Source organism: Zea mays, chromosome 2 (genome assembly GCF_902167145.1).
Source record: "Zea mays cultivar B73 chromosome 2, Zm-B73-REFERENCE-NAM-5.0, whole genome shotgun sequence".
In the NCBI taxonomy this organism is placed as follows: Eukaryota; Viridiplantae; Streptophyta; class Magnoliopsida; order Poales; family Poaceae; genus Zea; species Zea mays.
In genome coordinates this window covers 190,347,969-190,374,583 of record NC_050097.1, presented here as the reverse complement: position 1 = coordinate 190,374,583, position 26,615 = coordinate 190,347,969, and the positions used below count along the sequence as shown (strand labels likewise).

General features: G+C 47.6%; 2 protein-coding genes across 3 annotated transcripts; both read right to left on the bottom strand.

The window, feature by feature from the left end:
- Positions 1 to 11,013: 11,013 nt before the first annotated feature.
- Positions 11,014 to 14,226, bottom strand: LOC103647471 (uncharacterized). Of its 2 annotated transcripts, XM_008672006.3 has the most exons (5): positions 13,778 to 14,226; positions 12,540 to 13,042; positions 12,413 to 12,448; positions 11,391 to 11,967; positions 11,014 to 11,309 (listed from the first exon to the last, which is right to left on the bottom strand). In XM_008672006.3, exons 2-5 carry the CDS (start codon positions 13,011 to 13,013, stop codon positions 11,272 to 11,274), a joined length of 1,125 nt encoding a protein of 374 aa, XP_008670228.1. In that variant the 5' UTR covers positions 13,014 to 13,042; positions 13,778 to 14,226; the 3' UTR covers positions 11,014 to 11,271. The 2 variants fall into 2 exon arrangements, with proteins under 2 accessions (XP_008670228.1, XP_023157443.1); XM_023301675.1 differs by lacking the exon at positions 12,413 to 12,448 and having other exon boundaries at positions 13,778 to 14,225.
- A 1,065-nt stretch (positions 14,227 to 15,291) lies between these two features.
- On the bottom strand, positions 15,292 to 17,480 carry LOC100280158 (uncharacterized). Its single transcript, NM_001153090.1, is given in 3 exon segments — positions 15,292 to 15,758; positions 15,850 to 16,078; positions 16,192 to 17,480. Coding segments are annotated over 3 exon segments (1,221 nt in total). The 5' UTR covers positions 17,019 to 17,480; the 3' UTR covers positions 15,292 to 15,593.
- Between the last annotated feature and the right edge of the window lie 9,135 nt (positions 17,481 to 26,615).

Genomic DNA, 26,615 nt, shown 5'->3' with positions numbered 1-26,615 from the left:
CGTGATCTGTTCCTCGAACGGCTCGCGCACGCGCAACGGCAGCCCCGCCAGCTACTCGCCCCATCGCATTAACTCCGCGGCGGGACAGGCGGCGCTTCTGGCAGGAAAAGCGGGCGACGCTTCGCCTTCGCCGAAACAACCGCGCCAAAAAAAGGTATGCCGCGTCGTTCGGTTTCGTATCCTTTTTTCTTCCTTCCTCTTTCTCTATCTCTTGCAACAGGGACCAGGAAAGGGGGATACCCCGAAAGGGATCCTTCCCCGTGAAGGAACCAGGCTCCGAGCCTCCTTACTGATCAGGGGTTCGAAGGCTGGCCCCCCAAAGGGTTCAACAGCCGCCTCAGATCGCGTGGGCCCTACACCCACTACTGGTCAGAGGTTCGAAGGCCGGCCCCCCGAAGGGTTCCACGGCCGCCTCAGGCTACTCGGGCTCCGTGCCCATTACTGATCAGGGGTTCGAAGGCTGGCCCCCGAAGGGTTCACAGTCGCCCCAGACGCCGAGCGAGGGATGACCAGGGGTACGTTCGATACATAACCAAGGCTCGGGCTGCGCTCCCGAGGTACCCTAGGACATTTCCGAGACCAGCGGGAGCGATCTTGCAACGGAATCCCATCAGAGGGAGGCATCGACCCCTCGGACCCCGTCGCCAGGGGACCGGGTCCGGCAGATCACCCGCAGGTACTTTTGGGCGTGCCTCTGGGCCCCTAGCCGACCCCTAACGAACGGGGCACGGACGTCCACTCGGATTACCCGCTTGCAGCTCACCGGAGACACCATGTTCGGTGCCCATCGAGGGTAGCATGGCGCTCTCCCCCCTCCTCCTTGCGGAAAGGCGACGTAGGGGCGTACGTAAAAAAGCCGAGTCTGTCCCTGATCGTCCTCTCGCCCTGTGCAGAGGCTCGGGGGCTGCTCTCGCAGACCCGGCTCCGGCCAAATCGTTGACAGCGTCAACATACTAGCCCGAGAACTTGGGCCCCGACCGTGCACCCGGGCTACGGCCAGTTCGCATGAGGGAACAACCAGACCTGCTGAAGCGTTACGCAAGGCATTAAGACCTCGAAGGAGTGAAACCACTCCTCCGAGGCCTCGGGGGCTACACCCGGCGGGTGCGCTCGCGCGCACCCACCGGAACAAAACGCAACCGAGAGAGGCTGGTCCCCTTGCAAAAAAGTGCGACAAAAGCCTCCAAGCGAGTGCTAACACTCCCTTCGAGGCTCGGGGGCTACTGTCGGGGACCATAATTAGGGGTACCCTCAAGTCGCCTAATTCTCAGCTGGTAACCCCCATCAGCGTAAAGCCGCAGAGGCCTGATGGGTGCGATTAAGTCAGGGATCAGTCCGTACGAGCGATTCGATCACGCCTCGCCCGAGCCTAGCCTCGGGCAACGGCAGCCGACCCCGAGGGGTTTCCGTCTCGCCCGAGGCCCCCCTTAAACGGCGAACACGTCTCCGGCTCGCCCGAGGCCTTGCCTACGCTAAGAAGCAACCCTAACTAAATCGCCGCACCGACCGGCCAAGCCGCAGGAGCATTTAACGCAAAGGAAGCCAGGCCCTGCCAAAGGCGCCATAGGAAGCTCCGCCCGACCCAGGGCTCGGACTCGGGCTAAGCCCCGGAAGACGGCGAACTCCGCTCCGCCCGACCCAGGGCTCGGACTCGGGCTAAGGCCCCGGAAGACGGCGAACTCCGCTCCGCCCGACCTAGGGCTCAGACTCGGGCTAAGCCCCGGAAGACGGCGAACTCCGCTCCGCCCGACCCAGGGCTCGGACTCGGGCTAAGGCCCCGGAAGACGACGAACTCCGCTCCGCCCGACCCAGGGCTCGGACTCGGGCTAAGCCCCGGAAGACGGCGAACTCCGCTCCGCTCGACTCAGGGCTCGGACTCGGGCTAAGGCCCCAGAAGACGACGAACTCCGCTTCGCCCGACCCAGGGCTCGGACACCGCCCTGGCCTCTGCCGACGACTTCCGCCTCGCCCGACCCAGGGGCTCGGACTCGGCCTCGGCCATGGAAGACAGACTCGACCCCGGCTTCGGAGGAGCCTCCACGTCGCCCAACCTAGGGCACAGGCCAGCCACGTCGACAGGAAGCGCCATCATCACCCTACCCCGAGCCGACTCGGGCCGCAGAGAACAAGACCGGTGTCCCATCTGGCTAGCTCCGCCAGATAGGCAATGATGGCGCCCCGCTAGCCCCGTGACGACGGCGGCTCTCAGCTCTCTTACGAAAGCAGGGCGACGTCAGCAAGGACACAACCGTTCCAACAGTTGTCCCTCCGACAGGCTCCGTTGCTCCTCCGACAGCCACGACATCACGCCAGCAGGGTGCCAAGATCTCTCCGGCTGCCACATTGGCATGTACTTAGGGCACTAGCTCTCCCCCCCGCTAGACACGTAGCACTCTGCTACACCCCCATTGTACACCTGGATCCTCTCCTTACGCCTATAAAAGGAAGGACCAGGGCCTTCTTAGAGAAGGTTGGCCGCGCGGGGACGAGGACGGGGACAGGCGCTCTCTTGGGGCCGCTCGCTTCCCTCACCCGCGTGGACGCTTGTAACCCCCTACTGCAAGCGCACCCGACCTGGGCGCGGGACAAACACGAAGGCCGCGGGATTTCCACCTCTCTCACGTCCGTCTCCGGCCACCTCGCTTTCCCCCCTTCGCGCTCGCCCACGCGCTCGACCCATCTGGGCTGGGGCACGCGGCACACTCACTCGTCGGCTTAGGGACCCCCCGGTCTCGAAACGCCGACAAGTACAGAGAATAAAAGCTTAATGAGTTCATGACAGTTGACAGTTATAACATTGTCAATGTCTCATTGGTCTCGATTACATTACAATTGACTGTTAACACGACACAAATCAATATTCATTAATCAACAACACATGCGAGTGAGTTTTTCTAGTGAACGTAGCACATTTTTAGTGGATGTAGCATATTTAAAGAGGTATATTGATATTTCGGGTATCCACTCGATACCCGTGGGTAAAGTATTTTACCCATATCCGACCCGATGCATTTCGGGTATCCGACCCGATAGGACCCACGGGTGAGTTTTTATACCCGTATCCATATCCGGTGGGTACGAAACCCGCGGGTATCCATACCCACGGGTCCAACTGCCATCCCTACACAACAGAAAGCCTAACTGTTGAGCAGAGGAATGGGTATTCGAGTCAAACACTAAGAATCTGAGGCGGCTGCAAGGAGACGCGGCCCGATGCCCGATTCTGCAGTATCGTTGTAAGCGCGATTCTCATGAAAGCGCGGTCAGCAGAAGCTGACCCAGAAGCAGTGCGTTTGGCATCCAGAAGCTCTTCTAGCCACCAAAATCAGTCCAAAAGCTGAACCAAACAGGGCCTTATATTCATCATCATCCCTATACCCTATGGCTAGGAAAAAACCCGATTATCTAAATCCGGACCCAAACTACCCGAACTCGATTTACCCAATCACTAATTCGGATTTTGCAAGTCTGAAAACCTAATTTAAGTTTGGGTAATTCGGATTATGACAAGCCCGGACCCAACAGATTTAGTGGTGTAAGTATTGTATCTTGAATCTATTGTTAGTGACATCCAAGAACCTTCGTTTTTTTATTTATTTTTTAAACATTTTTTCTGGGACCCTAACCATAAGAGGGGTCCGTCACTGTGACAAGCTGGCGTTCGAGGATGATCATATATCGGTGGCTTGTATCCCTTGCATGTGCGTTTGGACCGTGACCATGAACAAGCTGGCGTTCCATCTCAAAGGATGGAAGGTTGGATGGACGATCGCACCTGACATTGGATCTTAGGCAAGCACCCTCGTTCCTGATCGTTTGCCACCTGCACACACAAATAAAAGGGTCGGAAGAGGTTGGGTTAGTACATTTAATTTTACTAGATAAATATTATCATGGGTAATCGGGTTCGGATGATTGCTTACCAAATTCATACTCGCTTGCCCAATATTTATGAATTAATTGTACACGTGACACTTAAATTTTATAAAATTGGACTGCTAGCTCGTTTTGATGCCATGAAGTGGCATGGAAATAAACTAGTTTTCATTTGTTAGTGTCTTCACTATTTGTCTGCGTGTAAGCAGACGGCGATGGATCAGGATATAGCTGCCGGTACACGTTTGTAACCTAGCTAGTATTGAGCAGTTTGTGGCCGCTATGTGTACGTTCGCCCTTTTCAACCTATCCTAATCATAACGTATTCACATCGGTCAATGAACTGATCAAACCAAATCCCTTGCAACAGTGACCGACTTTGTCCTTGTACGTACCATGCAATGATGCAACAGCGAACCATTTTTTTTCCCTTCACATTTCCCTCTCTCTCGCGCCATAAGCAGTGCCATGTTGGGCCCTCGTCAACCCCACCGGCGGCAGCGTCCGGCGGGCTCAGCACCTCAACGGACGGTGGCTGATAGGAAGCCTACCGGACAATAATTCCCGTCCATCAGACAATGCCGCCCACTTGTAAACTGGATGTGTTGGCGTGTCTACATATGGGCGAGGGCGCGAGGCAACAGTCGGCCACCCAAGAATTCAGGTTTCAAAAATCGAAACGGCAGCTCTCATCTCCTTTCAACGCACAAATGCACAATGCACCAAAGCGGCATGAAGATGATGATGGCCGTGTTGCCACCAGCCTGGCAGGCTCCATGGTTCACCCACCCACCAACAGCGCACACGTCGGCCGTCCAACTACCCGGCGCGAGGATGCAGACGCAGACCGATCGAGGCCCTGAACAACCGATGCACCACCAACAAACCGGAAACGGAACCGCAGGTCCAAGTCCAACCTGCGGCGCGTCACCACCTTGACATGGGCCAAAAAAAAAAACGTTCGTTCATCGGCTTTAGATTCCAAACCCACGAACGGCTAACCGACCAAATCCATGCACGATGGTTTGTTTCCCACACGAATTCGACGAGAATCGTCTGGGTCACGGGGCACCAGCAGCAGAGACCCTCGCACCGCACCTACTCCATGGACAAGCTTTCCTTCGTGTTCTTTTTGTTTTTCATTTTTTCTTTCCTTCGGTGCGTCAAAGTGACTGACTGTGATACACGAGGATGAAATATAAAAAATGGAAATGTCGTACGCTTGATGTGTTCTTCCTTCCTGCTAGGAAAGCCGGCAAAAGTGCTGTGCACCGACTCCTACGTACGAAGTGGTTGCGTCCAAAGACGCTCGCGACAGGCGAAAGCTACAAGCCAGGCGAGGCGAGGCGATGCTTTCCATGTCGAGCTTGCCGCCCTTGGCCTCGTTCCAACGAGATAACGACATGTGACATGGTTCAACTCGTGGCCGGTATCGATCAGTCCTGCTTCAACGTCGATTGGTACAGCGGGCCCGCTCCGCTGGTCAGTATCGACCCATGTAAAACTATTTGGTATTGACCGTTGCGCTGGAGGGTTCAGTGGATATATATCCACCCTGTTCACTTCATATTAAAAACATCTACAAAGAAAAATAATATAGAAGCAGTAGAAGCTGGTACAGATTAAATGCAAATGAACACGTTGTCGACTCGAACCCTTAGATACAGATTCGAACCGATCAGTACCGATTGACTTTAGACACGTGTCGTGTTCTAATTGATCCACGTTATTTAAAAGTCCAAAAAACAAAAAACTAAAAAATTGAATCCACCCTATAAATAGATAGAGATGTTTAGGTTCATTCACACATGTCACTCTCGAATTCGCTTCTATTGCTTCATATTTCGCAGCTCCCACTCTCCTTTTACTACCACGTAAAACCAGCTATCGTCATGTCTTCTTCATGCTCCGATGTTGAGATGACCGAAGACGAGATACTTGATATATTGTGTCAAACTATAATGGATGCGACAACAAAGCTTGCCTCTAGGGCTCAGAGAGACAGACGAAGGACACAATAGTGGATCTACATCGACCGAAATAGTGAAGCTATCCACAACTGACTAATGCAATACTACTTCAACAATCTATGTGTCAACACTCTTTAAATCTTGAATAGGTTGGTTTGAATTTCCCAATCTCACTCTTAGAACTGATGCACCCAAAAGAGCAGTTTCTCCCTCTACCAAAATTGCACCACTGCCCCCCCTCACATAAGCCTATATTGCTGACTCTACCGATGATTATATTGAAAAGAGAACAAGCTCGACCTTAGTGTGTCTTGAACATTTTTGTAACAGTACCGTTTTATGTTTTGGCGAGGAGTACTATTGTTGTTCACTGTTGACGATCTTAAGCAACTTTTTAGCAAAGGGAACGAGAGGGGCTTTTCTGGGATGATAAGGAGTATAGGTTGCATAAATTGAACATGGAGAAAATATAACGTTGAATGAAAAAGGACAGTTTAAAGGGGACATTGGATCCTCAACCATCATGATATAGACGGTTGTCTCATATGACTTGTGGATTTAGCATGCTTTTTTTTATAATAGGAGGTAGAACAACAATGTCAACGTGATCAATCAATCATTGTTGTTCATTAACACGCTAGAAAGAGAAACACCAAATATGAACTTCATAATGAATAGACCTAAGTATAACCAAGAGTACTACCTTCCTGATGGCATCAACCTCTAGTGACCAATGTTTGTGAAAACAGATCCCATCCCACGAACTCCGAAGCAGTGGATATTTGCTATATGCCACGAGGATGACATGCAGAAGGACGTAGAGATATCAATAGGGATTTTCAAGGCTCACTTCCATATTCTCACTAACCCATATCGTTTTCACTAAGTACTCAGTGTGATCATACATGCATGTATCATTCTGTACAATATAATCATTTAGGATGAGCATAGAGGAGCATACGATATGGATGATCATGAGATAGTCGAGTTATTCATTGCAATATCAACCATCACCCCTCGAGCACCCATGAGTTTTGTGGCCATCCTTCAATTTGAGTCTGCAATTAATGATAATCTGGTCCATGACCAGCTCCAAAATAATTTAAGAGAACATATCTAGGATGTGCACCACAATAATTATATATTATTTTTACAAATTATATAATTTTATTTACTTAATTATGTAATTGGATGCATTTATATTTCAATAAAACAATGTGTTTCATGTCAACTAAAAGATTATAAAAGAAAATTCGATACGACGCCGAGGTAACTGCTGTAAGCTAACAGTAAATATTGTGCGCTAAAACCATACTAAAACAACTAGTGAATGCGCTGTAATCGGACGCGTGAGGGTGTGTGTTTCAGACGCTGGTAAAGGCGCCGTCGTGTTGACTGGCGGAGGCAAGTAACAGAAAGCACATTCGTATCCTTCTCTCGTCTTCCTCTCCTTCTCCAATCCCTCTCCGAGAGCTTCTAGCCTAGCACTTCGTTAACATTGATTGTCGCGCCTGCAGTGTGGACTTCGGTGGTGGGGTGGCCGACACTGGAGCCGATACTGGACTCGGTGCTGGAGACGTTGTCGCGAAGGTGGACGACGACTTGCTGACTCCTCTTTCTTGGCCTCGGCCAGCGATGGGCCCGCGGCGGCAGTGGACATGCCGTGGGGGAAGGCCGCGACGCTCAGCACCAGGAAGGCCTTCTCTTCCTCGGCTTCGTCTCCGTCACCGGACCTGGCCGCTTGCACTGTCCCTGCAATGGATCGATGGAACCATACCTTATCCTCGTCCCCGCCCATCCTCGTCCGCTTGGCGCGAACGACGGGGCCGCCATACTCCTCGCCCGTGTCTTCTGAACTCACCTTTCCTAGTGGATTTCGAGGCAGTGCAAATTTAAATGCAAGCAGCCCTATGCTCCGGTGAAGAACCAGGTCACCATTACATGAAACGGATCAGACTCCCCACTTAGCTCCCTGACTCTCCATTGCTCGCTGTTCGTTCTCGGCGGTCGGCTCGCGCTCGTCGCCAACGGATGAGTCGCCGCATGCATCGTCGGTTCTCCCACCCGACGAGATCACTTCCCCGCTAGAGTCGGCAGGTAGCGACTTGACCCTGCTCAGAGCGATGTCCGCCCTGCACTCTCACTATCCGAGGCGGGGTGGTTCCTCACTGTTGATAGCACCAGGTTGGGTGCACCAGACAACAGCGAATATAGGTCTAGAAGGTTCGCATCTGAGGAAAACGACGCTTTGGAGCGAACGCGTTGGAGAAGGGGAAGGCTATTACCATTGTGTAGGCCGATTCTGGACTCCTTGGTGTTGATGTTGTAGAGGACTCCAGATGTACGACTCCCGCGGACCTGGGCGCCCCGCCGCTATTGCTGGGGCCGGAGGCGGGCGCGGAGCCGAGGAGGAGGGCGCCGACGGTGGCGGAGCCCATGGTGGCCGGCGGTGCTCGCCCATAATTCTGCGACTGGTGGTGCTCGATCGGGGTTCCGGGGGGAGGGTGGGGATGACACGTCGGAGCTTGGGAGAGGCGTGGAGCGGGGTTCGGGGGAAGGTGGGATGATGCGACTGATGGGGCGGGGCGACGGATGGGGAGGCGACTGTCACGGCGGGGGAGGTGGGCGGGGGGCGCGTCCGGGCAGGAGCATGGGTGCACTGTGGATGCCATCGACGGAGAGCGGGTCGAGCGAGGACCATCAATGCATCCCCGAAATCCATCAACGGATGGAAGGGCGCGGTTAGGGCGACGAAGACCAGGGCGTGTGCGGCGGCTGGTTCGTCCACCATAGTCGTCGATGGAAGGGTGCGATGGGGGATTTTGGGGCGGAGGAGGATTTCGGCGCGGCTGCAGAACCATGGGTGGAATGACGCGGTTAGGGCGACACAGACCTCACTGCGGATTCTACAGAGGCGATGATGGCGGCGACGGAGCGGTGGGATTGAGCCCTGGCGCGAAGGGGGCAGGGACCGCGTGATGCGCGGGGTGTCAGAGCGATGATGGAAGGCGTTGATGGCGAGGATCCTCGGTCTGATGGCAGAACAGTGCACCATCCGGAGCTGTGGACGTCTACATTAGGTACTTAAGTAGTAGTAGAGATATGGTACATAAGGATCAACCATGATCGATAGTCCATAATAATAATTGATAGTTGATATGATGTTCAATATATGCTAAGAAAATTGAAAGCGGCCCTCTCCAGCAACTATCCTATTTCACCTCCTATCTTAAAATTCACTTTATAAATAGTGTTATCTACATTAAAAATTAGTGTTTTATATGGCCATACTAACCAGAGACTAGTTCCACACCATTGTCGGAAGTCGTAGTCACGATAGGATGCTTCCGTTTCTCTAATCGACGACGATGTTTGTTCCTTACTACCTCGGTTCAAGAACAATATGACATTTTTTACTTTAACTTAGGCTTCTTAATTTTACTGTTTAATTTTTTTTATTTTTTTATATAAATACTATTTATTTTTATAGTTTATTTTATTAGTATATATATTTTGACAATAATTCATATAGTTTATTGTTATTATATGGCTGAATAAAGTAAATAGTTAAACATGCTAAAAATATTGTTTATTTTGAGCTAGTGAGCAATTTATTGGGCGTTTGGTTTGAAGCTTCAATCCGTTCTAGATAAGTTGATACATCATAAGTCTATTTCCATAAGTTTGGTGTGAAATGATGATGGATCAACTTATTTTATTCTACAAATCGAATAGAAAATGAGAAATGAGAAAACGATGAACTACCTCATTTCTCAAAACAAATACGCTATTACAGAATATTTGATACCCACAACACGTACATACAAAATTGAGAGAAATGCTAGATATTGCGAGGATGGCTACCTCACATGATGGCGACTGAAAGGGGCGTTTATTTGCGGCGTCGCCGTCGCTGAATTTGGAGCCATGAATGGGGGACATCACAGGGATTTCCAGAGCCGGCAAAAGAGAGCGAGAAAGGGAGAAGGGTTCACTGTGCGCTACCTCGCTTGTCACGCAAGCGAGCATCATGAAACATGGTGGTGAGATGATCTATATCGTTTCTTTAACGCATGAAATTCACACAGAAGAAGAAAATATATGAATAGTTAGATTATATAACTGAGTACTTTGGGCGCCTAAAATAGTTGATATTATAGCATTTAAATTTTATCTCTAAATAATTGATCTTCTGACTTTCTAATGCATATTTTTTTACTAATACATGTTTGTTTTTTCTCGGTACAGCTTTATCTACTGCTTTCTCTTTCTCCCAAAGATATTTTAAGTCTTTTAGCTATAATACTAATAGGCAGACATAGTATTTACTGAGGAAGTAAATTAAATAATAATATTCAGTTTGAGATGCCGACATTATCGTACGTCCGATCAGCATGACGCCATGATTGAGGGACCTGAACCTAGAATTAATAAGCAGGTTATAATGCTTTGTTCGACACATAACCGAGCTTAATTAGTCCGTGTGATTAGTGGCCAATTATTATGTCTCAAGCCCGCTCGTCCCGTTGGTAGAAGACATGGGGGCGAAGAGAAGCACGAGTTAGAGTTATTAGAAGATTGTAGGCTTTTAAGACTAAATTAATTTCTAAAACAATCACTACATAATCAATAGATAAATACCACGTACCAAATTAAAACGTGTTCATATAGTAGATTAAATCTATCTTGAATGTATCTAACATCGACAAAAACAAATAACTCATTGTTGTTCACAATGAGGATTGCTCCAATTTGATCAAAGATGAGTTCACGATATCGTTGAAGTCTAAAGTTCGTAGATGTGACAATACAAATCAACTTAACGAGCAGTTCTTGATCGCTACCAAAAAACATAGGTAGTGTTTGGTTCACCATGGGTAATGGTATCGCAATGGAAATTAAAAACGGTGGATTCTAAATCAATGAATGCCATTACATGTTTTGCTTGGTTAAATTTTGTAACACTTTTTGATTCCAATACACTGTTTTTTTTGGAAACCAATGTAACGTAATGAAATTTAAAATGTGAGTTTTATAACACTTTTTCATTCCGATACACGTTTTAATATAAGAAACCATTCAACATCATTCGTGAACATAAAAATTCAGTATTTACCATCATTCAACATCATTCCCTTCGTGAACATTAAACAACATTCAAAACTCATAAAAATTCAGTTTTTTCCATATTGAAAGGTACCGACATTCAACAAACCACATTGAAAGCTACCCACAGATACAATACCATAGTCAATACCATTCGTGAACATTCAACAACGTTCAACATCATAAAAATTCAGTTTTTATCATCATTCACAGTCATTCAACAACAACATATGAAGAACACTAAAGGTAAACAGATTGAGACCAACTAAACCAACAACAACTTCCAAAGCTCCATCATTCAACATCTAGACCAGCACCTTCACTTTGACCTCTCTCTCTCTCTCCTTGCGGCTTCATCTGGAATAAATGAAATAATTAGCAAATTAAAATAAGATCAAAACTAGCCATGTACATTTCTACAAACAAAATTCTAGTTACCACGTAGCATGTCGACAATGTATTCCCTCCTCAGTGGTTCTGGAAGTGCAAACAACATCCCCATTTGATCTGGCATCCTAACAAACACACCAGCTGCTTTGATAACTTCTGAGCCAGTAAATTCAAGTCTCCGGACCTCATTGATCGCCTTCTCTCTTAGCTTTTGTTGTGGATCCTCATCTCTTGCCTTCTCTTGGTTGGATGCCTCACGATCCATAGCTTGCGCCATTTTTCCAATTGACATGGTGGCAACCTTGAGATCACCACTCACTTCATTGAACACATCAAGAAGCGGGTCACTTGATGAAGTCTTCTTTCCTTTCCACTCTTTCTTCCGCTTCTTGGAGCTAGATGATGTTGAGTCAACAGAACGCCTTGGTGTCTCTACAGATGTCATATCCTCTCCATCCTCTTCATCATTAGCATTTACACGAACTAACTCTTCTTCCAAGTTTTGAACAGCATCTGTCATGTCTTCCGCACCTTCACCTGTGGCCATGTCCTTGGAATATACCATTGAAAGTTCATCATAGTAAGGAAAGGAAACTCCATACAACCCTTTTGCATCTGGATTATTCTGTAAAAAACAAAGACACATCATCACCAGCAGATACAAGCAGACACATGTGGAATAGGATATAAGCAGAGAAGGTGGAATAGCAACAAGCATCCAATGTTTCGAGAATAAGAATTATGTGTGCAATATCATATCTATTTATATTTGGATAAATGTAGTTGCCAGAAATAAAGTGAAAAGAAAATATAGGATTACATACTTATTGTTTTAATTTTTTAATGGTCGATGACATCAAAACAGCCTTGATACCCTGAAATTATCTCCTATGTGTATATTCTTAGGGCTCCTTTAAAACGCAGTAAAAACAAAGAAAAAATATAGGATTCACATTCCTAAGAATTGAGCTGTTGTATCGTCCTTTAGTTCACAAGTATTGTATGTAGGAAAAAACAGAGGAAACTTTCCTTGACCTATATCTTCCTTTTAGATGTGTTGGCACAGTTACCTTGATAGCGGTTCCGTCTAATGCACCCAAACAATTCTACAGTCATTTCATAAAAGAAATATCACTTCAATGTGTCTATTTAAAGTTGAAGAAAAACTAAAGAACCTTATAGGTCTTATGTATTTACCTTAAAGTTTTTCCAGGTATTATCAGTGCTATTCTCTGGAATTGGCTCAGGGGTCTTAAGAAGCAAATGTTGCAACTTTAGAACAGCTAGAAGGCATAAGTTGAACTGTCTACTAACTGTCTCGCCGCTTCGAAAGAAAAACCTTCCAATTGTTCGGTTCTTCAAATGATGAGCCAATGTATACAAAAAATGAGCCACTATCTCCTCTATGGTCATATTGCGTGTGGCCTTTAGCCCACCAACATCTCTAAGCATCTCACACAAAATAAAGAAAGTTCTTCTATCCATACGAAGCTCACTAATACATTTTCTATCAGTCTCACGAATGAGTTCATTTAAATTCTCCATCCTACGCTCCCTATTTCTTAACCTTCTTTCTATTCTCAAACATTTTCTTCTATATGCTAATCCCATGAGCAGCCAGACATAATAGTACGTGACAACGAGAGAACTCAAGATACCCCTAAATGTCATATTTCTTCGTCGAGTTCTTGAGGATAAATCTAGAGATCAACAAATGAGTTTCATATAAATCTGGATATCATTGTGCACATCAAATAAATTAAACAGAGCATAGAGGTAAAATGAATCAAATAATTGATGTATGGATCATACAGTCAACTGGATTATGAGATACAGTAAACTGGATATCATTGTGCGTGGTATACTTAATCAAGGTCGAACGTTTCTCAATAATTCACAGGTCCAGCTCTTCTACCGTTCTTGTACTGTAAATGCATGTTTAATCATTTGACATAAAGCTGCTTTCGTCATACAGTAAATGCATGTTTAATCATTTGACATTTGTGTGCACAGATGGAAAATGGATCCTCCATCGCTGAATACCGGTGCCCGTCAGCAAACTATTCAACCAGAGACGCAACCGATGCAAGCTACAGCACTATAGGACACCGGATGCGAGGACCAGCAGCACTACAGATAAAGCCTCCTTCGTGGTGGGATTTCAGGACCGCCGGATGCAAGCACGCCCAGTGCTGTCCCGTGTCGGCGTCCCCCGCCGGCGTCAGACTCAGCGTGCAGCAGCGGGATGCCATGCGCTGGGCGCAGCAGACCTCCATGGTCTACTACTACTTGTCAGGATTACACTAGATCTAGAACTCCGACGAACCAAAACCAGAGATTCGGAGTTTCGGAGAGATGAACTCTAGGAGATTCAGAGAGACGGACTCTGGGCAAATTCGAGATTCAGAGAGAACAGACTCTAGGAGATTTGTTACCTGGACGGAAGCGAAGACTTGGCGCCGGCTGCTGGCGTCCGGGGAGGATGGAGACCTGGGTGGCGGTGGCACTGGCGTCCGAGGAGGAGGCCGAGGAGGATGGAGGCCTGGGTGGCGGCGGCACTGGCGTCCCAGGAGGAGGAGGAACGCTCGAGCGGCCTGAGCGAGTGAATCGGGGTGTTGATTCCGGCTAGGGTTGGAGGGTTTGAGTTTTCTGTACAGCGGTATCTGATTCCAATGTATTTGATTCCAATAGAACCCATAACAAACACATGTAACGATATCAGATACCCGCAGGAATCCTATACCGTTACATTACATGGAACCAAACACGTCGATAGTTCATCCAACCTGTTAGCCTAAGAGTGTGCAACACAGAGAACACCCTCGTCTAAGGCCATAACTCGTAGTAGATTGGTAGTTCTCGTACCTTTTAGGGAGCACATCCTGTTTATGTTATTGAGTGACTAGGTTCAGGATAACCACACGCAAAAACATAGAAAATTGACTAAGTTACAATCTACACAATCTGATAAATTCAGTTTAGAACTTATCGCGCAAGACAAAGCCACATCATTGTTAACAACAACAAAAGATAGAAGCAGAATCGACGCTACTCGCGACATCATAAGGCACACGACACGCAAATATAATCACACAAAACACGAGCGTGTGTGGCTTTTAGTTTCCTCCCTCGTGCAGTCGTGCTTCTGTCGAGGAATGACAAAAAGATAAGCTATTTAAGTTAGCTTCACCCTCTTTACATTTTTTTCATGCAGGACTAAAATTTATTATTTCTACACCTACTATGCATGGGTGAACTTTTGAGATTATTTATATTGTATAACTCATTTACGGTAGAGACAATAACACATCTAGCTAGTCGCACGTATAAATAGTTTATTTATTGTATATATTTTGTCTGCGTAAAAAAATACACACTATAGATAGAAGTAGTTTTAAATTGACTAATTCATTTCTCTGTTAAGCATCATGGTCTTTTGTAGGGATAATCGAGAGATAGGCAAGTTATTTGAAGCAAGAGGGATCCCGGCAGCCAACCATGCGTTGTGCCAGCTTCACATTTCCGGCATTCATGACCCTCTGGTGCAAAAATCTGGAGCAGCCAGAGCCAGGGGACCCCAAAGCTATGAATTGCTCTCCCTAGGTTTGAAAAAAAAAACACAGTGGGCTCAGGTGCAGGGACTGGATCGACAGCACAGGCCACTGGAAATTATTTATGTCACGCGTGCCCTACTACACCACCAGAGATACAAATACAAGTTGCAGGAGAATAGGGAAATTTACAGCCCCCATGTGCACCTCCAAGTACATTTGCAAATGGAGAATCACTGCACATGGGAGTCCAACTAAGCAGCCAAGATTTAGGTCGGAGCAATGGAAACGCAGATGCAAAGCAATCAGTCACAGCACGTACCATACACTCCTGTGACTGTGTGCAGTGGTGCCCTGCACACATTCACAGACATAATTTAGCACTGAAAAGGGGCGCTGGAAAAACTCGCTCTTCCATTGATACAACACTTGGATCTATGTACAGTTACAGCTTGTTGCAAGGAAGGAGGAAGGGAACCTCCGATGGCCATGGCGATATGGCAGGATCAGAGCCGTTTCTCGCAAATGTTTTTTTTTTGCCAGGTCCGCTCCCGTTCGTTGATGAACCCTGACTCGGAGCACGCGGTTGTGCTGCCCCGGTCGTCTGACCTCACTCTGATTAGTTATTGTCCTTCACTACCCTAATGTACAGTTAGATTAGAAGGAGAAACAAAAAGAACATGGTCTCGCACGCAGCGATTCACACACAGGTATCGCAAAACTTCCCATCCATCCTGTTCTGAACTGCTTTGATCGCCGCTACTCGAGCGGCCGTGGCCGCCCTGTTGGCGGCTATGACCGCCTTGTGGACCTGCTCATCAACTCTAGGCAGGCGAAATGCGTTCTCCGCAGCACGCTGAGCGGCCTGGATGGATGGATGGATGATGCAACGAAATTAGAATATCTGTAGCTAGATTTTGGTCTGATAGATGGGCACAGGAAAAGTTGCTGTTTACCTGTACAGCACGCTGGACGGAAGGATCAGCGGGGGGCAAGGGGGTCTTGAGAGTCCCAGAATCCCAGTCCCCCGATCGCCTGTCGCCGTTCCGGAACGTGTACATCCCAAATCCCTGCTTCTTGCCTTCGTGCCAGGAGCCTTCGTAGCAGTGGCCATTGGCGAAGCGGTAGACGCCAAACCCGTGGATCTTGTCCCCAAAGTACTCGCCCGCATACCGATCACCGTTTCTGAAACGGATTCGAGCAGCACGGCCGAAATTAGCAAAGCCGCGTTCAAAGTTGGAGCAACTCACCGCCAAGGGGATCGAGAGATTTGCCGTGGAATTCCGCTAACCGCTCACCTGAAATGGTAGCTCCCGATGCCGTGCTTGACGCCGCACTTGAACTCCCCGACGTAGGAGCTCCCGTCGGAGCAGGTCTGCGCGCCGATGCCGTGGCTCTGGCCGCCGGCCCACTCGCCCGCGTAGCAGTCGCCGCTGTAGAAGCGGTAGACGCCGTGGCCGTGGCGGAGGCCCTGGCGGTACTGGCCGCGGTACCGGCTGCCCCGCGCCCAGCTCTCGATGCCGTAGCCGTCGTACTTGCCGTCGACCCAGTCGCCCTCGTACTTGCCCTTGCCGAAGAAGTTGTAGACGCCGCTGCCGTTGCAGCGGCCCTGGTGGAACTCGCCCTCGTAGCAGTCCCCATTGCTGTAGAACTCGACGCCCTCCCGCACGACGCGGCCGTGCGGCGCGGCGGCCTTGTCCGCCCGCTTCTGCGGCTTGTCGTCGTCGTCCCCGATGAACCACTGGACCGAGCCGGAGCCTGGCGAGCGGCGCAGACGTCCCCGGAGCAGGCGCGCGGCCCCCGCGGCGGCGGCGAGCGCGACGGCCGCGGACGCCGAAAGGAGGGCGAGGTGGTGGCCGTCGCCGCCGCCGCGGAGGAGGAGCAGCACGAGCAGGAAGGCGAGCGGGAGCGCGAGGACGAGCCGCGGGTGGGCGGGGCCGCCACCGGGGTGCAAGTGGTGGGGCGGGGGCTTGGGGTGCGCCTGCGCCTTCTTGTCGTCGGGCTCCGGGTCGTCGACAACCACGGCCTGGAACGAGGAGCAGTTGCGCACCGTGGGCGAGCGCAGCAGCGAGGACGGCGTCCGCGTCAGCTTGCCGGCCCCCGCCCCGCCGCCGTGGCCGTCCATCCCTCGCCGCCGCCGCTCCCCGGCCCCGGCGCCTCCCTCCCTCTCCTCAATCTCTGGCGGATCTCCGTCTCAAATCACTAGAGCAGACGCGCCGCGCAAGCGGGGCAGGCAGAGGATGGCAGATCGACGGGAGCAGAGAGGAGAGGAGAGGACGGGGCGGAGGGGTCTTATAACCACCGCGGGAGGGAAGGAGAAGAGAGACAGGGAGGTGAGTGACCAGCTCCGTGTGCGCAGCGCCGACCTGCCCGTCCCGTCTCGTCTCGTCTCGCTGCCGCGTGGGCCCTATAGGCAAGGGGGATGTTGGCGCATCCTGCGCCGCGGCCCGGGCGGGGTGGTCTGGCGGTCGCGGCTAACGGACTTTGTTTGGTTGGCGTTGGCCTGGGCGGGAGACGCGCGCGGGCGCCGCGCGCCGCGCGGAGGGGTTGGGGTCGGGCTGGGGAGCTTGGGCGCTCGGTGTCGATGCTGCAGTGGCGCTTGGCCGGGAAGAGAAGACGAGGGGAGGGGAGGCTGTCAGTGGGTGGAGGTGGCGCCCACCGAATTCGGATCTGGGCATGGAGGGAGCGGAGGGAGGCGTCGCGTGGTGCGGTGACGTGAGTGCATCCAAGCTTTGGGCACGTGCCGCGGGGCGCTTTTTGCTAACCCGGGACCAGGCCGGCGCGGGGCACGGATTGGTGGTTGCCGGGTTGGGCTGAAGTGGGATGGCCGGACGCCGGAAGACGCTGCGTGCGGCATCGCGCCGGTGGGTGAGAGAGGCGAGGTACAGCTGAAAGTTTAGGCCGACTTAATTTGAACCAATTCAACCACGACACCAAAAAAAAGTTTAAAACACAGTATAAGGACTAATTTAGAAACTTAAATCCTCTATATGATTTCTAATGATTGAGTGAGAAAATGAGCTAATTTTCTACTCAATTTTCATGATTTTCAGAGAGGATTTATGTTTTAAAACTAACCTTAAGAAAAATAAGTTATATTGACACAGCCTTAATACCAGACCTCAAAATTGGTCATAGTTGACCGACTAGATAGACTATGATTCTAAATAATCATATTATCCTTTTTTCACTTCGAGCAGTCATCGAACACAGCGCGCTCACTTTATGTGAATGTGAAATTAACCAAGCGGTCAAACGGACGACATAATAAACAAATGAAGGTTTGGATATGACCTTTTCTTTTCGGAAACATCATAACCAAACCAAATGTATGTGGTCAACACCACAGAAGCACCACTAAAGCAAACTGAGTAGGTAAGGTCTTCGTCCCCTCAGTTGTAAAGAAGAAAAATCGAAGGTGTTGTTTGGTAATTTGTTAACTTAAATGGTAATGAGTTATAGTCGAGTACTAGCGTAATAAGTTTGAATAGAATGATATCTATTTCTAGTGTGGTATTTAATTACGGTTGGATTTAAACAAATACGATTTAACGTTATTGATAACTCATGTTAACCAAACGTCATCAAGTGCTTCCGGTCGTTCCCTTCTGAAAACTTCCAGTTAATCCACTGAACTCCAGGTCAGGAAATCACAAAGACATCATTTAGTTTTGCATTCCACGACTTTTCTTGGACGACGTTATCATGTGTCATGTGTGAAAACGGGCGATGCCCGCCCTACTTACGAGAGGCATATGGAAAAGACACGTTCAAAACGCTTTCGTAATGCGTAGTGTATTAGAGTATGTACAACATATATACTATATTACATTTCTTTGAGCACTAAATACGTATAAGAAACTTTTTAATGCAACCTAATTTATCTAAATTTTGTATCTTATTCATTAGACAACTTTAAGATACGACTGATTTATGTAAGTTGCATGGATAGAACAATATATAGATTCAGACAATCGCGCTAAAGACGCTGCTTTGCTGATTTATGTGTGTTTTTGCATTTGCCCTCTTAGAGCATATGCAGGAGCTTTCCGGAAGTCTCTCGTAAATCAAAGTTTTTTTTTAGAATTATAGGCATTTTCCGTATTTTTTAATTCCATAAATTAACATTATGATGATGACATATAATAAATAATTAACCATAGAAATCGTGATCTTAAATTGATCCATACCAATATGAATCAAGAGAACATAAAGCATGTGAATTATATAAATCATATAAATACGATAAACATGTATACTGACTGAACAAATGAAAATAAACAGATAAAAACACAAACAGCATGACTGTAAAATTAAAACAGACAGATCTATCATATTACAATAAGACAGAACAGATAAGATAAAATCATTCCTACATATGAAGCAGCATAGAAGAATATATGAAACATATATAATATCCAGAACACAAAACAGTAAGTAAATAAAACAATCATACCCTCCGATGCGCTCTGATGATCCAGATCCTTAACCAGCTTCTTTTGTCATGTTGGAGATGTTTTGGTCAGTCGCGTAGACGCTCCCCAAAAACCTAATTGCCGATCCCCCGTGCAAGGTCTCGAACGGCACCGGCTTCAGAGGCACCTGCCCTCTCGCTTCTCTGTGCGCGCAGAGTCACGAGATGGAAATACCCTCACTCGGCAGCTGTACTGTGATTCTGAAAGTGTTCTCTCGCGTGTGCCGAGTGACAGGGGTGCTCCTCTATTTAACCTCTCGCAGAGGGAAGCTGAAGGAGAAAGGTCGCCGAGTCACGCCAAGAGTCGGCCAGCTCTAGCCGAGTTATGCCATGAGTCGACCAGCTCTCGCCGAGTCACGCCATGAGTCAGCAGCTGAAGGAGAAGGGTCACTCGGCTGGCTGACGAAGAGACAGGGTCACTCGGCAGACGAAGAGACAGGGTCACTCGGCTGACGTACGCGGTTAGTGAGTGCTAAAAATTAACACAACCACACCACGCCCGCTCGCCTGCCTGTCTGTCTGTCTGTCTGCCTCGCCTCGCCTCGCCTCGCCACGCCCGGCCCGGCCCGGCCGGCGGCGGCGGCGGCGCGCGCGCGTGTGGCACGCCCTTGTCCATTTCCTGACTTCTCAAGTTAAGTGGAATAAATCTCACCATATAAGTTAAGGCAAAAGACCCTTGGACTTCCAATGTGGTACTATTGGTATTCTCCACCATTACACACCTTAGAGTTTATTCAATAAATGGGCCAAGCCCATAAAGGATCCAACAATCCCCACCAAACTCTAGGGTTTGTAATGATGAAGTATCAGAATCACAATCCTTTGATATATATACCAGTGTTTCGATGGAGACTGTTAAGTTGAACATCCATCTAGAATAAGAGTTTCACTCATTCACAACTGAACAATGGACTAAGCCTTGAATTGACAGTTTTGTGCGAAATAAGATTCACTCAAATCCTTTGCTGATACTAGGCTGCAAAGGGTATTCCCGCTGTTTAGAAGCATATAAGTCACACTTCAGTGCCTTTCATGAGTATTTAGGGATTACCCAAGTCCCATAGACTGTGACTAGCAGTCTGACTCATATAGGTGTATTCCTCTGAAGATGTTCTATAGGACAACATCTCACCTTTATAAGACTCTTGGAATACATTAAGGTAAAAACCATCCTGCCTTACAGATAGGAAAGATGTGCATCAGAAATGAGTTAAAGAAGGGATCTTTCCTCACAATCTACTCCTAGCTTGTTTCTCCACTCTACTTCACGGGATCTCCGATCACATAGAGCATGTTACCACTAGAGTAGATCTCACATGGGTCTCATACCCATTTCCCTCGATGCACTTTCTATCACATTGCGTGATAGACCCTTAGTGAATTGATCTGCCAGATTATTCGATGTGTGGACATAATCCACAGTTATAACTCCGGAGTTTTTCAACTTTCTGACAGATTTCAATCTCCTCTTAACATGCCTTGTAGACTTCATGTTATTCCTAGAACTGTTAACCTTTGTAATCACCGTTTGGTTGTCACAGTTTATGGAAATAGCCGGTATCGGTTTTTCAACTACCGGTAAGTCCAATAGAAAATCACGAAGCCACTCGGCCTCAGCCCCAGCAGTGTCTAATGCTGCGAGTTCTGCTTCCATTGTAGACTTCGTTAAGATAGTCTGCTTGCAAGACTTCCAGGAAACAGCGCCACCTCCAAACAGAAACACATATCCGCTTGTGGCATAAAGCTCATCAGCATCAGAAATCCAGTTGGCATCACAATAGCCTTCCAGCACTTTTGGGTTTCCGGTATAGTGAATACCGTATGTCATAGTACCTTTCAAATACCGCAACACTCTCTCAAGAGCACGCCAGTGATCATCTCCTGGTTTCGACACAAACCGACTTAGCTTACTCACAGCATAAGAGATGTCTGGCCTTGTTGCACTTGCAAGGTACATGAGCGAGCCAATGATCTGGGAGTATGTCAATTGATCCCTTGCTATTCTCCGATTCTTTCTCAATAGCACACTAGGATCATAAGGTGTTGGAGCAGGATCACAGTCACTAAAACCAAAGCGACTCAATACCTTTTCCACATAATGGGATTGTAACAAAGTTACCCCACCATCAGCTTCTCTAACAAGCTTGATGTTTAGAATGACATCAGCTTCTCCCAAATCTTTCATCTCGAAATTGCTCGATAGAAGACTTTTAACTTCCTCAATCACATTGAGATTTGATCCAAAGATCAAGATGTCATCAACATAAAGGCACAGCATAACAGACTCACCCCCACCATACCGATAGTATACACACGTGTCAGATTCATTTACAACAAAGCCAGCTGCTGTAAGAGTATTATCAAACTTTTCATGCCATTGCTTAGGTGCTTGTTTTAGGCCATACAGTGATTTTATCAACCTGCACACCTTGTTCTCTTGACCATACGCTATAAACCCTTCTGGCTGATCCATATAGATCTCCTCATCCAACTCTCCATTTAGAAAAGCTGTCTTAACATCCATCTGATGAATGATAAGACCATAAGAGGCTGCCACGGCTATTAATGTGCGAATTGTAGTCAATCGAGCCACTAGTGAGTAGGTATCAAAGAAATCTTCACCCTCCTTTTGGGTATATCCTTTGGCCACAAGCCTTGCCTTGTACCTCTCGATTGTACCATCAGGCCTAAGCTTTTTCTTGAAGATCCATTTGCAACCTATAGGTTGACAACCATAAGGACGGTCAACGACCTCCCAAGTTCCATTAGACATAATAGATTCCATCTCACTCCTTACTGCTTCCTTCCATAAGTCAGCATCAGGAGAGGAATATGCCTCACTAATGGTAGTTGGTGTGTCTTCCACAAGGTACACTATAAAGTCATTACCAAAGGATTTTGCAACCCTCTGTCTCTTGCTCTTTCGAGTGACTATAGTGTCATCCTCCTCAGGGATGTGCTCGTGAGAATCCTCAGCATGATCTATAGGAATCGACAGTTCGTGCTCATGGGGAATTATAGTCTCATGACTTGTATCACTAGGTGTATTCTTCATGGGAAACTCATTCTCAAAAAATGTTGCGTCTCTTGATTCCATGATAGTATCAACATACATATCTGGCACATCAGATTTTATAATTAAGAACCTATACCCAGTGCTGTGAAAAGAGTACCCAAGGAATATACAGTCAACAGTTTTAGGCCCAAGTTTACGCTTTTTGTTGATTGGCACATTCACTTTAGCCAAGCAACCCCAAGTGCGCAAATATGAGAGATTTAATCTTCTCTTTTCCCATTCCTCGAATGGTGTGATCTCTTTGTTCTTTGTTGGAACTCTATTCAGGACATGACATGCTGTCAAAATCGCCTCACCCCACCATGCCTTGGATAATCCCGCTGTACTCAACATGGCGTTCACCAAATCTGTTAGAGTGCGGTTTTTCCTTTCAGCAATCCCATTGGATTGTGGTGAGAATGGCGGTGTCCTCTCATGAATAATATCATGTTCCACGCAGAACTCATCGAACACATTAGAGAAAAATTCTCCACCTCGGTCGGACCTTAAACGTTTTATTTTCCTCTCAAGTTGGTTCTCTACTTCAGCTTTGTAGGCCTTAAAATAATTGAACGCTTCATCTTTTGTTTTTAAGAGATACATATAGCAAAATCTAGTGGAGTCATCTATAAAAGTGAGAAAGTATCTTTTACCACCTTTGGTCAAAATTCCATTCATCTCGCACAGATCAGAATGAACAAGTTCTAGAGATGCCAAACTCCTCGCCTCAGCAACCTTGTGAGGCTTGCGAGGTTGTTTTGATTCAACACACACATGGCACTTAGACTTTTTGACCAAGTTAAATTTAGGAATTAAATTTATATTTGCTAACCGCATAAGACAGCCAAAGCTTGCATGACAAAAACGTGAATGCCATAAATCCGACTCATCAGAAAAATGAACAGAATTCACGAGTTTATTACACACATCATGCAGTGATAAGCGGAACAACCCTCCGCAGTCATATCCTTTACCAACAAAAATACCATGTTTAGACACAACACATTTATTAGACTCAAGAACAACTTTGTATCCATCTCGACATAGCATAGACGCGCTAACGAGATTCTTCTTGATAGAGGGCACATGTTGCACGCTCTTCAATGGCACCGTCTTTCCCAAAGTAAACTTCAGAATGACCGTACCAACACCAAGAACATGAGCACGCGACCCATTTCCCATTAACAAGGCGCCAGACCTCCCGACCTGGTAGGAAGTGAACATAGAGGCATCAGCACACACATGAATGTTTGCACCACTGTCCATCCACCACTCAGGTGAATTACAGACTGAAAGAACAAATGGTAAGGAATTACCATACCCAGATGTTCCTCCTTCAGTTTCAGTGGTTACAACATGAGCTGATTTCTTGTCTTGAGTGAACTTGCGATCAGGGCACTCTCTTGCCCAATGTTGATCACTGCCACAGACAAAGCATCCTCCCTTTCCCTTGTTATTGTTGTTCTTCTTTTTAAACTGTGCTGTTTGAACAGGTTTATTTGCATTCTCTTGTTTGTTCTGGTTTTTCTTCTTGTTAAACTTACGGAAGTTTCTCTTCTGCACCACATTAGCAGTAGAGGTCTCAACAGCTTTCCCACTGTCCTTTGTTCTAGCCCTTTCCTCAACATCAAGAGTACCAATGAGCTCTTCCACATTGAACTCTTGTCTCTTATGTTTGAGAGAGGTAGCAAAGTCCTTCCAAGAAGGTGGCAACTTGGCGATTATACCGCCAGCCACAAACTTGTCAGGCAGAGGACAAGGAAAAAGTTCGAGTTCCTTAGCTAGTGCCTGAAACTCATGAGCCTGTTCCACTACAGATCGGTTCTCAACCATCTTGTAGTCATACAGCTGCTCCATGAGATACAGCTCGCTACCAGCGTCAGTAACTCCAAACTTTCCAACAAGAGCATCCCACAGCTCTTTCCCCGTGGGAAGGATGATATAGCTTTTCTGGAATTTTGTATCCAGTGCGCTAATTACTGCTCCTCGAAAGAGGTTGTCTTCAGCCTTAAACTTAGCCTCAACCTCAGGAGGTAAGTTGGCAGGCTTGCCCTCAGCGGCATGAAAGCAAGACATTGCAGTTAGCCACAATTCCATCTTAGCTTTCCATATCAAGAAGTTTTTACCATCGAAAGGATCAGGCTTTAGCACAGCAGCAAAACCTCTGACAGAAAAATGCCTAACATTAGGTTTTTGGATTTTTAGAATTATAGGCATTTTCCGTATTATTTTAATTCCATAAATTAACATTATGATGATGACATATAATAAATGATTAACCATATAAATCGTGATCTTAAATTGATCCATACCAATATGAATCAAGAGAACATAGAGCATGTGAATTATATAAATCATATAAATACGATAAACATGTATACTGACTGAACAAATGAAAATAAACAGATAGAAACACAAACAACATGACTGTAAAATTAAAACAGACAGATCTATCATATTACAATAAGACAGAACAGATAAGATAAAATCATTCCTACATATGAAGCATCATAGAAGAATATATGAAACATATATAATATCCAGAACACAAAACAGTAAGTAAATAAAACAATCATACCCTCCGATGCGCTCTGATGATCCAGATCTTTGACCAGCTTCTTTTGTCATGTTGGAGATGTTTTGGGCAGTCGCGTAGACGCTCCCCAAAAACCTAATTGCCGATCCCCCGTGCAAGGTCTCGAACGGCACCGGCTTCGGAGGCACCTGCCCTCTCGCTTCTCTGTGCGCGCAGAGTCACGAGATGGAAATACCCTCACTCGACAGCTGTACTGTGATTCTGAAAGTGTTCTCTCGCGTGTGCCGAGTGACAGGGGTGCTCCTCTATTTAACCTCTCGCAGAGGGAAGCTGAAGGAGAAAGGTCGCCGAGTCACGCCAAGAGTCGGCCAGCTCTAGCCGAGTTATGCCATGAGTCGGTCAGCTCTCGCCGAGTCACGCCATGAGTCGGCAGCTGAAGGAGAAGGGTCACTCGGCTGGCTGACGAAGAGACAGGGTCACTCGGCAGACGAAGAGACAGGGTCACTCGGCTGACGTACGCGGTTAGTGAGTGCTAAAAATTAACACAACCGAGTCACGCCAAGAGTCGGCCAGCTCTAGCCGAGTTATGCCATGAGTCGGCCAGCTCTCGCCGAGTCACGCCATGAGTCGGCAGCTGAAGGAGAAGGGTCACTCGGCTGGCTGACGAAGAGACAGGGTCACTCGGCTGACGTACGCGGTTAGTGAACAACCAACACCACGCCTGCCTGCCTGCACGCCACGCCACGCCACGCCACGCCCGGCCCGGCCGGCGGCGGCGGCGCGCGCGCGTGTGGCACACCCTTGTCCATTTCCTGACTTCTCAAGTTAAGTGGAATAAATCTCACCATATAAGTCAAGGCAAAAGACCCTTGGACTTTCAATGTGGTACTATTGGTATTCTCCACCATTACACACCTTAGAGTTTATTCAATAAATAGGCCAAGCCCATAAAAGATCCAACAATTTTTGGAAAAAAATACAAAAACTTGTCTCCAATAGTTTCTTAAAACGCTTCCAATTTTTTCATATCCCTTAAAACTTCCTTATTTGTAGCTACAAACGAGGGTTTTCTATGCTCCACAGAAACAATCTGCCGATTTAAGCGATCTGTTGGAGAAATGATTAAAATCTAGCTTCACTAATGTTCCCCTTAAAACTGATTTTGAGTAATCGTTTGGTAGGGAGCTCTTAAAAATACTCTTAATACCGTTAAAATGGATTGCATATGCCTTATAGGCTTCACACATTGAGTCAGCGGTCGTGATCGACTCCCGCTATTTCGGTGGAGAGGCAAGACTTGGTCTATATGTCAAATCTGCGACCGGAGCGTTGTTCAATTGTTTGCATCGCCGGCCTGCGCAAGCGTGAATCAATGGTTGACACAACCTCGGTGTCATCGACGTTGCCTGAGCTCACTCGGGCGAGGGCATTGATTCGGAGGAGTAAGTTTGGTGCTGAACGGCCAACGACCAGGCCACCGGTCAGGCAGGGCACACGTACGTCGTCTGATTCGTCAGGACTCATGAGTCAGCTGCCCTATTATACCGGCCAATCCGTGGCCACCTCCGGGAACAGGAGAGCAGTCGCTCGATCGGCTATAGGGTTCGGGTTCCCATGCCCGGCGTGCCTTCTGGTTCGCTCGAGGAGTTGGGGCGGA